Below are 13903 nucleotides of genomic sequence, written 5' to 3' on the forward strand. Positions count from 1 at the left end.
TCTCCTCCCGCCTTTCAAAGCCGTCCTCGCTGCCTCGCCTTCCTCATTCTAGCATGAATTTTGGGTAGAATTTATCCTGATGGTTTAAAAGAATTAACCTACCGATTAAGTCCTTTGCACTTTGAGGGGGGTGTGGATGGGGAGCAAATTTTAGCACATCATTAAGGTGTTTTGAGAATTAAAATTAGGATAATGAAACTCACTTCCCAGCCCAACTTTTCAGCTACGTTTTAGATTTGAGAGGTCTAAACTTAATATATGTTAGTAATAAAAATAGTAGAACAAATGGTTTCTGTTTTTTTAACTGAAGATATTTAATGTTCTTTAGGTATTCAAAGCATGCGATGAAGATAATAAAGGCTATCTAAGCAGAGAGGACTTTAAAGTTGCTGTTGTAATGCTGTTTGGTTACAAGCCATCCAAGGTAGAAATTTCTTTTGTATTTGGGGACAGTGCAGAGAATACAGTAATGGTGGTGGGTTAGTCGTCAAGTCGTGTCCGACTCTTGCCACCCCATGGATTGTAGCCTGCCAGGCTCCTCTGTCCATGGGATTCTCCAGGCAAGAATACTGGAGTGGGTTGCCATTCACTTCTCCAGGGAATCTTCCCAACCCAGGGATTGAACCAGGGTCTCCTGCATTCCAGGCAGATTCTTTGCTAACTGAGGTACGAGGGAAGCCCAGTACAGTGGTGGATGGAGAGTGCAGAGGGCTAGCTTAGGATGCTTATAAAACAAACTGTTGCCTTTTGAGCAATTTTAGAGATGTGTCCAGTGCTGAATTTTACTTTCTTCTTAAGAACCCAAAAGGGATGAATTAGAATCTATAAAGACTAAGTTACCACAAGGCTGGTAATAATTATGTTAAATGTGAGATACTAGCATAGTTTTCAGGAGAAGGCGATGGCACCCCACTCCAGTACTCTTGCCTGGAAAATCCCATGGATGGAGGAGCCTGGTAGGCTGCGGTCCATGGGGTCGCTAAGAGTCGGACACGACTGAGTGACTTCACTTTCACTTTTCACTTTCATGCATTGGAGAAGGAAATGGCAACCCACTCCAGTGTTCTTGCCTGGAGAATCCCAGGGATGGGAGAGCCTGGTGGGCTGCCATCTATGGGGTCGCACAGAGTCGGACGCAACTGAAGCAACTTAGCAGCAGCAGCAGCATGGTTTCAAGACAGAAGCCTGGGGGGGATGTTGATAACAGGAGGAATTCACAGAGGAAGGGATGTACAGGTTTGTTTTTTTTTTAAAAAAAAAAAAAGTTGCCCCATTTAAATTATGAAAATAATGCATTTATATAGTTAAAAATTTAAAACGGACCAGAAAAATATGAAGTTGGATGTAAATGTCTTCCCTCCCTACTCCTCAGGAGTTACCATTATTAACCATTTTCTTGTGTATCATCCCAAATTTCCTATGCATGATAAGCATGCCTGGCATTCTGTTGAAAGCATAGGAAGGTGCATAGCATGCCTATTTTATGTTAACTTGCTTTTTTCACTTGGCAGGAGAACCTAAAAGCACACACACTGCATTTAAGAAAAAGTAGGTTCCCAGTAGTCTCGAGCTCGTTTCCTCGTTTTGGTCATTTCAGCTGTTTTCATTATTTTTCACTCCTGCTAATATTGCTACAGTGAGCATTCTTTTACAACTATATCTCTGTTTGTAAATACATCTCTGTGGAATTAATTCCTAGAAGTACAAGTGCTAGGTACACTTGAAATTTTATTGGGCATTGCTTCTCCAGAAAAGGTTGCACTAGTTAAGGAGAGCTGAACTGAACTCCAGTGAGCCTCCTGCTTCAGTAGGACAGATTTCCTGGGGCTCCCCATCCTTGCCTGTTCCCCTTGTCTGTTACATCCATTCTAGTCCCAGGTCCCTCTTGTTAAACTGCCGAACTGGAATAAATCAGAGGCGAGGTCTTGGCCAGGTGTAAGAAATTCAGTGGCAGGCCTCAACCCGAGGGAGCACTCGGGGCTGTCTCTGGAATGCCCTCCTGCCCTCGTTGGACCAAGGGATTGGCAGCCACTTGGGCTCAGCTCTGCCTTATGATCGAGCTCTACTTGTCTCAGATTACAGACCCCACGAAGCCAGGGACCACATAGCGTCCACTTCTCCATGATGCTTAAGTGTATCACAACTTCACTGTTAGCGTGTTCTGTTGATATAACTGTGTCCCATAAACAGCTCAGGTAGATTCCGAGTGGTTCAACTGCCAGGGGGTTGCTTAGTTACTGTGAGGTTGATTCTGGAGCTCAGAGAAGTCCTCAGGGCTAGTCAGGGCTACCTCCCAGAAACTGCAGCTCTCCTGTTAACCTGCAGTCATTTCAGCTGGAATTCCAGAGCAGGTCAGCTACGTGGACCCAGCCTGTGAAGCACTGCGTTTAACCCAGGTTCAGCTGGAAAGATACCTGGTCTCGTTCTGCCTTTATTACTTCTGGATCTACTCACTCGGTTTTAATTTTAGGGCCTAAGTGAAGAATTTAATGACATGTACAGTGATAGGGTAACATACATTCTACACACCATCAGATTTAACACGTTGTTACTTTCGGGTGAGGTTTTGAAGTTTACTTTTTTTTTTTTCTGAAAAGAAAACATGATTTTAAACATTCATATCTTATTCATTTCTAAATGTCAAGACTTACCAGTAAGACTTGAAAACACTTTAAAAACAAGTCCTTGGTCACCTCCAAATTATTCTTGGTGACCTTAACATCCGTCTGGCCATAGTCTTGGGATAGAGGGCATATAAAAAGTCACCATTGAAGTTTACTTTTTAATCAAAGGAAATGCTTGTTGACTACAGGCTGCTAAACAGTAAAATACTGACGTAACAAATCACCTATACACTTAAGAATCATTTGTAACCATCATGAACATTCAGGTGAAAATGTATTTCCTCTGAAATCTCACAGGTTTTTACTCTTATATTAGGTTGAGGTTTGGGATTTTGTTTTTAAATATTGCTTTTGAGCAAATGAAATAACTCCTGAATGCAGGTCATGAAGCTGTAAGTCACTTTTGTGTAATAAATCACTCTGCATTCATGAAAATGTTTACAGAATGAAATTTATTGTATTCTCATATAGTAAAAGGAGCACTTCCAAGTTGCTAGAAATATAAAGATGAATAAAACATAGATGCTACTTTGAAGCAGGGCTTCCCAGGGGGCATCAGTGGTGAAGAATCCACCTGCCAGTCCTGGAGACACAAGAGACGTGGGTTCGATCCCTGGGTCAGGAAGATCCCCTGGAATAGGAAACCGCAACCCACTCCAGCATTCTTGCCTGGAAAATTCCACAGACAGAGGAGCCTGCTGGGCTATCGCCCACGGGGCCGCAAAGCAACAGACACAACTGAGCGACTGAGCACACGCACATTTGAAGCAGTTCACAGTTTAGAGAGACTTATAAAACTCCGATAAATACTAAGACAAAGAGATTAAGAACAGAAAGAGAAGAAGGCAAGGAATTCTAGTGGTAACTGTAATAGGAGGTGGGGCCTTGTTTAGACCAGCGGAAATGGACTCCACTGATATGAAGTGTCTGGGAGCGCCCCGTGGTGGTGGGAGAAGCTGTGTCCCAGTGATTGGACCTGGTGACTGTACCGGAGCGATGCAACCACAGGCCTGAAAGGATAAGAAAAGAGGGAAGTTCAGAAGGAGGAGGTTTGTGGGAAGGGCAGTGAGTTCAGATAGCCGCGCGTTAATTCCGAGGAGATGCAAGCACCCTAAGTGCGCTCACTGTTTTTGTTTTTTTTACACTTTTTATTTTGTACTGGGATACAGCTGATCAACGATGTTGAGACAGTTTCAGGTGAACCGGGACGGGACGCAGCCATACGTCTATGTGTGTCCTTTCTCCCCCGGCAGCCCCTGCCGTCCAGGCTGCCACCTGACGTTGAGCAGAGTTCCCTGCGCTCTGCAGCAGGTCCTTGTTGGTTCTCCGTGTTAAATACAGCCGCGTGCACTCACTGTTTAAGTTGCTGGATGATGGGTGACGATGGTGCTAAAGATCCCCTTCAGATTGTGCTGCCTCCCTCAGATGTAGGAATCTGAAATCGGTGGAGAGGGGAGGGCGGAGCTAGGTTTGGGATTCCTCACAGGTGTGCGAGTGGGTGGCACTGACCAGGCAGGGTGTGCGGAGCGTGAAGGGCGGCACGCTCTCCTTTCTTCTGAGGGGAGAGCCTGGGGGCGTCTGCACATTTAAAGGTCGGTGGGGACCCCAAGAGGAAGACGCACTGGGAGCTAGTCGTCTGGGAGGGTCAGGAAGAACCAGGAAAGTGCAGGGCATGGAATCCAAGGTGGAGAAGCTATGTTGCATGTTGCCAAGATCCTAATTCCATGATATTTGTAAAGGTCTTGCAGCAATGTGGGAAAATGCTGGTGTTTTAATATTAAGTGAAGGCAGGTCCACAAACGTAATATACCATGTGTTCTCGAATATGTTTACAAATGTGTGGGCAGGAGAGGAGGAGATCGGATGGACTGAGACTGGGATTGATGTACACACACTGCAGTGTGTAAAGCAGATAGCTGACGGGACTGACCGGACAGCACAGGGGCTCGGCCTGGTGCCCTGCAGTGACCTGAGTGGGAAGGAGAGCCAAAGCCACAGGGGCCCTATGGATGTGTGTGACTGGTTCACTTTGCTGTAGAAGGAAATCCCAAGCCAGAGGGGCCCTATGGATGTGTGTGACTGGGTCACTTTGCTGTAGAAGGAAATCCCAAGCCAGAGGGGCCCTATGGATGTGTGTGACTGGTCACTTTGCTGTAGAAGGAAATCCCAAGCCAGAGGGGCCCTATGGATGTGTGTGACTGGTCACCAAGCTGTAGAAGGAAATCCCAAGCCAGAGGGGCCCTATGGATGTGTGTGACTGGTCACTTTGCTGTACGACAGAAACTAACACAACACTGTGAAACAACTGTACTCCAATTTAAAAAAGCACGTGGGGAAGAGGAAGGTGTACCAGGCGGAAATGTTGATGGTGGTTTTCACTGGATGGCTGTTTTTTCATTGTTTCTCTTCATAATGTAAAAATGTTTTTTATGTTTTCTCAATTGTTACTATTACAGTCAGGAAGAAAATATTTTAAATGAAGCCAAAGAGCACATTGTAACAATTGCTTGTACTGGTGTTAGACAGAAAGGTTACCTTATAGGGTATGCTGTGTATATGAGGGCCAAGTTGATTTTATATGATTTAACTGTTTTGATCAATAGATAAAGTTTTGGGGGCCACTACGTCTGTAGCAGGTTAGCTTCTGGTGTCTTACTGACAGAACAGTGACGCGACTGTGGTAGCCGTCCTGTGACACCACTTGTCTGCTGGATCCAACAAACACGGTTTCTCATAATATACATTCCTTTCGTGCATCCCAGGAATTAAGAACTTATACTGTGAAAACATTTAATGAAATTGTATATTCTATTTTTTTTTTTCTTTTCTAGATAGAAGCTGATTCTGTGATGTCTTCAGTAGATCCAAACACTTCTGGTAATGTGAAAGTTAATTTTTACCACCTACCTTATTTAGACACTCATGAAAGTAAAACAAAGAACAAATACAGAGACTGTAAAGCCTTACGTTAAAGCAAATCTGTGCTTTGTTTCCGTTACCCCCAAAACAAGAGGTTTGGTTCTTTTAGTTTTGATGAATCAGTGTATTCATGTTTATTATCAGAGGATTTTCAACCATGGCAAAGCCTAAAGACAGAGTGGTACTTCTAATTGGAACATCCCACGGATGATCTGGGTTTTCTGAGCAGCTGAGTGAACAGAAGTGGCACTTACTGAAATGGAAAGACTAGAGGAAAAGATTTAAGGTTTGGAGACAGCAAGAGTTCAATTTTGAGTTTGAAAGGTTTTGCTCAAGGACATCAAGGCAGTCGGGCTGTATGAGCAGAGCTCTAGGCTGCAGAGATGTCTGGGAGGCTTCGGCATGTGGGTGGTTTTAAAGCCGTGGGAATGAACGAGACCCCCTGCGGGAGAGTGTGGACGGACAGCCATAGGAATGGTAACCACCAGAAGTCAGGGAGGGGGTGAAGAGAGGGCAAAGGAGACTTGGGAGGGGCAGAGGGCCCAGAGGAAAATCAGGAGTGATCAGAAACCAGTAGAAGTGGGTATTTCAGGGAGGAGGTGTGGTCAGCACTGTTCAGCGCTCTTGAAAGGTCAGGTAGCAAAAGAACTGAAGAGGACCCGTGGAGCTGGCACCCTGGGCACGCTGCGTGATTTTAGCAAGAGCCGCGTCAGCGCTTGCCGGGGACAGAGGCCGGGCCGCAGTGGTTGGAAGGTAAACAGGAAGTGAGAAAGCGACAGTGTGAGTAGCTCAGTCTTCCAGGAGGTGCAGCAGCTCTGGATCAAGAGCCCTTTGCTCTGCATCGTTTGCCTTTGTTTGGAACATGAAGCTGTTTCTCAGCTCAGCCGGGTGACTGAGTGAAGAGGCAAAAGGCGGAGGAGAAAGAGAGATGACCCTATTTGAGGTGGTAGGGTCCACAGCACGCGGAGTTGGCTTTTCAACAATTACAATTTAAGACTTACGAAAAGTTGCAAAATAAAAATAGTGCAGAGCATAGGCGTGTACCCTTTAGCCAGATTCACTTTACCCCATCTCCCTTCTCATCAGTGCTCTCTGCCTCGCCTCCATCCTCTCGCTGAGCTTCCATAGCCTCGGCACGCCTACCGGGAGTTCACGTCGACGCCTGTCTTTACCGTCTATGTACTAGAGTCCGCGTGACTTGGAGACCGAACGACAGCAACCGGCTGCATCCCAGTGCTGTCGCTCGCTCTAACTGTGTCCTTCAGAGCATCTTCCCTCATCTCACACAGGAGTTAGTTCTTGGTACCGTGTCTCTTTAGCCTCTTTTAAGCCAGGACATTTCTGTAGACTTTTTTTTTTTGCCTTTTTACACCATTGATTTTTTTGAGGAAATAGCCCACTCTTCGTTGTTTTGTTTTTTAGGAATAGCCCTCCTCTTGCGTTTGCCTGGCATGCCTCTGTCATTCGGTCGAGCTGTTGTGTCCTCAGACAGAATCGTGTTCGGGTGATCTGTCCTTCCCAGGGCACCACGTCTTGAGACCGCAGATGTCTGTCTGTCTGTCTCTTGTAGCTGATGTTAATTTTCTCACTGGTCAAGATGTTGTCCGGTTTCTCCATTGTATTATTTCTCTTGATATTTTCTTCCCTTGCCACTCATCAGCAGCCTGTGGAGAGACGTGTTTGATGTTGCAAATATTGCACTTCTCATCATCATCTCCCCCTGGATCTGGTACCCATTTATGATTCTTGTCTGATCCAGTTTCTGCCATATGGTTGCAAAGTAACGGTTTTCTAATCCCAGGCTTTCTTTCAGTTAGCCCCTGGCATTTTTACTATAAGCAAGAGACTTCCCGTCTTCCTGATTGATCAATCTAGCTCTTTTATCACTATGGACTCATGAATTTGTATGCTTTCAATGATTTATAATTCATTCCTATACTTAATTGAGCTTTCCAGGTGGTGCCAGTGGTAAAGAATCTGCCTGCCAAGGCAGGGGACACAGAGGCAGATTTGATCCCTGGGTCGGGAAGATCCCCCGGAGGAGGACATGGCAACCCACGCCAGTGTTCTTGCCTGGAGATTCCCATGCGCAGAGGAGCCTGGTGGGCCAGTCTGTGGTGTTGCAAAGAGTCGGACACGGCTGATCGGCTGAGCACACTACGCTCGATTATTTTAGAGCTCAGCTTGTCGGAGATTGACCGTTGCCTGCCTCCTTGAGTTGGCTCCTGTGTCCTTCTGACTATATTTTTCTTTCTTTTTAAAAATGTTTTTATTTATAAATTTTGGATATACAGAAGAGTTTAGTAGATTATTTTTTGGATACAAGTTTGGTATCCCATGGGCTTCCCTGGTGGCTCAGACAGTAAAGAATCTGCCTGTAAATGCAGGAGACTTGGGTTCAATCCGTGGGTCAGGAAGATCCCCTGGAGGAGGGCATGGCAACCCACTCCAGTGTTCTTGCCTGGAGAACCCCATGGACAGAGGAGCCTGGCGGGCTACAGTCCTTGGGGTCGCAAAGAGTCGGACACAACTGAGCAAATAACATTCCACTTTTCACTTTGGTGTCACATATTGAACATGACTTTGTGAACAATATTGCCTTTAGGAGAAGGTGTTTTTGCTTTTTTTTTTTTTTTTGCCTTTTGCAACATTGATATTTTTGAGGAGACAGTGAGTGCTATCTCCTCAAAGTGCTAGGACCAAGTGCTAGGACCACTGGGGAGGCCCCTGAAGGTTTCTCTTGAGTGTGAGTGCTCCGATATCTCTCCACTCTTCACTGTTTCGTTTATTTTATTTTTTTTATAATCCCTAACTTGATGGAATTTCCCCAGGTTTTAAATTTCTTATTAAAATTTTTCACACTGTCAAAACATTCAAAGATTGTTTCTTTGCTGTTCAATTTAGATTGTAGGTTCTTGGTGAGACCTTCTCTATGTGTTTTTTTCTGGGTTTCTATGTGAACCTTCCAGTCTAGAAAGAGTTCTGTCTTCTGGCAGAAGGATTTCTCGCCTGCCTTGCGCTGCTCGGGTTTCTCTCCTTTGGGCGTCCTCTGGGAGCGAGCGAGTGATTCTGTCTGGACGCAGGCCTCCCTCTGCTCTTGTTTAGGTAGTGTTTCTGCATAAATACATGTAGCTTGCCAAAGGCACTCTCACATTCACTGTTCCCATAGAGTTTGTCCCTCATGTGGGTCCTTTGATTCCTAATTAGAGATTTGACTTCACAAAGGAGGTTTTCTTTCCTTAACCAGTTATCTGATGCACAAATAGGTATTATTCTGGAAGAAAGGCGGCCCGTGTTCTTCACAGGTGTGGCGAGCTCTCTGATGTAAAGGTTGACCTCTGAAAATACCTCCCGCATTCTGTATCCTAAGACTCCCCCTGCGTGTATTATCTCATGTTTAGTAAGACATGCCTTATACACGTGTGTCACATTCGTATGGTTTCTCTGTGGTGATTTGCTGTCCATTGAAGTGTAAATTCTGGCAGAGGGTTTTTCCACCTTTACTTTGTTCTAAAGGTTTCTCTCTTTTTAAAAAAATGTCTATTTATTTGGCTGCCCCGGGTTTTAGCTGCAGCAAGGGAGGATCTTCAGTCTTCAGTTGCGGCATTCGGGATCCTTAGTTGCAACCCACGGGATCTAGTTCCCTCATCAGGGATCGAACCCTGGCCTCTCCCACTGTGACCATGGAGTCTTAGCCACTGGACCACCGGGGAGGCCCCTGAAGGTTTCTCTTGAGTGTGAGCGCTCTGATATGATGTGAGGATTGGTCTGTGGCAGAAGGATCTTCCAGCCATGCTGTTAGTAGTCTCCTCCGCTGTACTTTCTCTTTTTCTGACGTTTGAGAGAGCATTGGCGTGTGGCTGGGAGACTTTGTAAATTTCATGAATGTTTTCTCTCCTCCCCGAGTTCTCTATGCTTAGTTATTCAGTCCTGTCCTTTTCTTTGCAACCCCGTGGACTGTAGCCCGCCAGGCTCCTCTGTCAATGGGGATTCTCCAGGCAAGGGCACTGGCGTGGGTTACCATGCCCTCCTCCAAGGGATCTTCCACACCCAGGGATTGAACCCAGGTCTCCAGCTTTGCAGGAATATTCTTTACCGTTTGAGCTGCAGGGGAAGCCGCCCCCCATCCAGGTTCTCTAATGCTTGGCTTTGCACCCCCTGCAGAGACAGTTCTTACAGGTTCGCAGTCATGGAGCTTCCTTCTGATATTAGGTCTGATGTCCATTAAAGCTTTAAGGTTTGGACGGGAGTCCTCTGCAGGTACTACCTTCACGTGGCCTCTCCTGAAGCCTAGTTCGCTTATGTATAATGAAGAGCACCTTACTATGGGACATTGTCTCAAACTCATATGGCCTGAGGGTTGCTGCAGAACTGGAGGCTCTCATCCTGAGAGTAGGCTTCCCTGTGAGGGCTTTCCGACTTTGGTGATGTGCCCCCAGACCTGCTCTCATATGCATGGCCCTCGCATTTATTATCAGGAATATTACAGCTGCTCTCACAGCCTCTTCTCCATCAGATCGTTAGGGTGCTTTCTGTTGCAGCATCTTTTCCGAAGAATTAATTTTTAAATATATTTCAGAAAGTTACAAGGCTATGGTTTTTCCACTAGTCATGTATGGATGTGAAAGTTGGACCATAAAGAAAGCTGAGCACCAAAGAATTGATGCTTTTCAACTGTGGTGTTGGAGAAGACTCTTGAGAGTCCCTTGGACTGCAAGGAGATCCAACCAGTCCATCCTAAAGGACATCAGTCCTGGGTGTTCATTGGAAGGACTGATGTTGAAGCTGAAACTCCAATAATTTGGCCACCTGATGTGAAGAACTGACTCATTTGAAAAGACCCTGATGCTGGGAAGGATTGAGGGCAGGAGGAGAAGAGGACAGCAGAGGATGGGATGGTTGGATGGCATCACTGACTCAATGGACTTGGGTTTGGGTGAACTCTGGGAGTTGGTGTTGGACAGGGAGGCCTGGCGTGCTGCGGTCCATGGGGTTGCAAAGAGTCGGACACAACTGAGCAACTGAACTGAACTGGACAGAACATTGCAAAGTAAATTAGCCATCGGAGAAATTCAGGGGAAGGCAGGGTTGGAGGAGTGAGGTCCGAGTGTAGGTGCTCAGCGCCTTGCTCCGGAATTGCTGTGGAGGGCTCTCCTTCGTCCTCAGGCTTCCTGGCTCCCCCTTCCTCTCTGGTCCTGATGTCAATGGCAAATTAACCTTCTCAAAGCACCGCTTTCTTCTTGAGTGGAGGAGTAGACTTACAGCCAGGATACTAACTTTCCAACCAGCTTCAGTTCATGTCCCCTTGAAAGGGGACACTCCAGAGCACAGACATCCTTGGGAAAGTAAAACAGCTAGCCTCACAAGAAGTCACTGCCGAACTCTGAGTGCTGCTAACATAATGGTGTTTCATTAGAACTGTTCAGTCCTGAAGCAATTCCAGACCATCAACTCCTTCTTTTCTCCCTTTCAGTGACTTCAGTCACATTTAATGTTATTTATTTTTAAAAAATATTTATTTGACTATGTTGGATCTTAGTCTCGGCACACAGGATCTTTGATCTTTGTTGTGACACGCAGGCTATTTTTTTGGTTGTGGCATCTGAGGTCTTTGGTTGTGGCAATTGAGATCTAGTTCCCTGGCAAGGGATGGGACACGGGCACCCTACATGGGGAGCATGCAGCCAGAGCCACTGGATCACCAGGGAAGTTCCTAACTTTATTTTTTTTTACAGGAAAAGTTTATACACAGATTCTTTTACCAAATATATTATCTCTCTCCTTAATGTTTTGATCTTAAAAAACTGAAATGTTGACCTTGGTTTTCTGGGAGCTATTTATTCAGATAATCAACTTTCCAAAGTTGTTCTCTGCTGCTGCTATTTAGACAGTAAGTTGTGTCCAACTCTTTGTGACCCCGTGGACTATAGCCCACCAGGCTCTTCTGTCTGTGGGATTTCCCCAGGCAAGAATATCGGAGTGGATTGCCATTTCCATCTCCAGGGGATCTTCCTGACCCGGGGGTTGAACCCACATCTGTGTCTCCTGCACTGCAGGTGGATTCCCTCCCCGCTGAGCCATCAGCAAGTCCCTCTGGGTAGCTGTGACTCGGGCATTCTCCCACTAGGGGTAGCTCTTCTTACATCTAGAAAAGGCCATGCCAGATCTCCAACATGCCACCCCACACGAGGGCCTATTGCTGCCCAGCTTCCTGCGGGTGGTCCAGAGTCACGTCCTGGGTTGAACCCAGTTGGGCAGAGCCCTGACGATGTACACTCTGCCAGCAGTACCAAACCTTCACACCCAAACTCTGCGTCCCTAGGTCTCTGTTATAAAAGGTGGGCCATATCTATAGAGGCTCCTTGTGAAAATCAGGACGAGTGAAAAGTGTAGACAAAGCCATTGGAAGAGTGGGCTATCTCAAGGAAAGTCACACTGGGAGAATTTGAGGGCAGCCAGAATGAACAGCAAAAAGGCGCTAATGACATTTTTAATGCTTATAACCTAACAAAGCAAGTGAGTATCAGTAAAAACTGTTTAGGCCCCAGGAACAAGAAGTTATAGAATAGTAACAGGAGGGAAAATCAAGCCACGTGTTTAAGGAAGCAAGAGATCAGTGTTGGTGTGGGTCCTAGTACACACTGCACGTGTGCGGGTGTGTGTGCTCAGTCACTTCAGTCGTGTCTGACTCTTTGTGACCCTGTGGACTAGCCCGCCAGGCTCCTCTGTCCGTGGGATCCTCCAGGCAAGAACCCTGGAGAGGGTTGCCATTTCCTCCTCCAGGGGGTCTTCCTGACCCAGGGATCAAACGCATGACTCTGGTGTCTCCTGCATTGGCAGGCGGGTTCTTCTACCACTGAGCCACCTGGTATTGCAACCTCATTTTAGAGGGTTTTATTTCTGTTCTCTAAGAGTACAGAACATTTCACATCTTCTCTAACTATAGAAAATGAAAGAAGTTTGCATCTAGAAGAGCCTAGAAAATGGTCATATGTTCCCTTTTCTCAAATGAGTAGACTGAACTCCAGGGAGTAATAAAAAATCTTAATCCTGGCATTTGGTGGTTCTTTATTGGTTTATGAAATACTTTTCCATGTGTTACAGTATTTATTGTTATTACAGATAATAATTATAGCTTTGATTCCTTGAACGTTTACCCTGTGCAGATGCTGTGATGAGTGTTATGCAGGGATTGTTAATGTTAACACAGCTCTATATTAGGATTCCCTGGTGGCTCAGCTGGTAAAGAATCTGCTTGCAATGCTGGAGACCTGGGTTTGATCCCTGGGTTGGGAAGATCCACTGGAGAAGGGAAAGGCCACCCACTCCAGTATTCTGGCCTAGAGAAGTCCAGAGACTGTACGAACCATGGGGTCGCAAAGAGTGGGACATGATGGAGCCACTTTCACTTTCATGTCAGGATTATCTAGTTTTATAAGTTAAAACAATCCCGAAGCTTACAGAAGTTAAGTAATCTGCACAGGTGGTACAGCTAGCTAGCACGTAGCAGGCCGCAGTAGTGTAATCTCTAAGCTTACCCTCACAACCGCTTGATAATGGGTGATGTTAATAGTGCCATGGGTCACATTAGCCCTTGTGATGGAGCTGAGGCCAGTCTTCACTGTCCTAGGAACTCAGCGAGTCGGCATCAGGAGTGGGTCAGCACACAAAAGACAAGCCGTGAGGCTCTGTGCCGTCGTTAGAGGTTGATGTCAGATTTGCTCCTGAGTGTCTGGAGCAAAAAGGGAATCACAGCCAAGTCCGAGATGAGCAGCCACACCAGAGAAGCTCCTTCTCCAGAGAGACGTGGTCTTCCCTGATGTAGGGCGTGTCCCCCACGATGTCTCAGAGAGAAGAGACCGATGAGCAAACACTGATATCTGCAAACAGTTCGGGAAACACAGTCGCAAACTGTGTAAAGTTTCTTGAATTTTCTTCATTGTATGCGTGCTCAGTCGCTTCAGTTAGGTCCAACTCTTTGCGACCCTATGGACGATGGCCTGCCAGGCTCCTCTGTTCAAGGGAGTCTCCAGGCGAGAACACTGGAGTGGGTTTCCATGCCCTCCCCCAGGGGATCTTCCCGACCCAGGGATCCGTCCCATGTCCCTTGTGTCTTCTGCGTTGGCAGGCGGGTTCTTTACCACTAAATACTGTAAAGAAACACTGTAAAGACAGTGAAGACTGGCCTCAGCTCCATCACAAGGGCTAATGTGGCCCATGGCACTATTAACATCACCCATTATCAAGCGGTTGTGAGGTAAAGCGCCCCCTGGGCAGCCCTTCTTCAGCGTAGGCCAGTGGTTTAATGCCGCGTGTGTCTGGGCAGTTCTGGGACGGGCAAGGCCACGGGTGATCTCAGG

The 13903-nt window shown here is 46.4% G+C and overlaps 1 protein-coding gene across 8 annotated transcripts in view; it reads left to right on the plus strand.

The window, feature by feature from the left end:
- The window catches only part of EFCAB11 (EF-hand calcium binding domain 11), a 168813-nt gene that overhangs the window by 406 nt on the left and 154504 nt on the right, over positions 1–13903 (plus strand). For all 8 annotated transcript variants that reach the window (XM_070378374.1, XM_070378375.1, XM_070378376.1 and 5 more), the window contains exons 2-3: positions 329–424; positions 5456–5501. In XM_070378374.1, the coding sequence (XP_070234475.1) occupies positions 329–424; positions 5456–5501 (142 nt within the window). The remainder of the gene's footprint in view (positions 1–328; positions 425–5455; positions 5502–13903) is intronic.

The sequence above is a fragment of the Bos mutus genome, chromosome 10, assembly GCF_027580195.1.
Source record: "Bos mutus isolate GX-2022 chromosome 10, NWIPB_WYAK_1.1, whole genome shotgun sequence".
NCBI classification, from domain to species: domain Eukaryota; kingdom Metazoa; phylum Chordata; class Mammalia; order Artiodactyla; family Bovidae; genus Bos; species Bos mutus.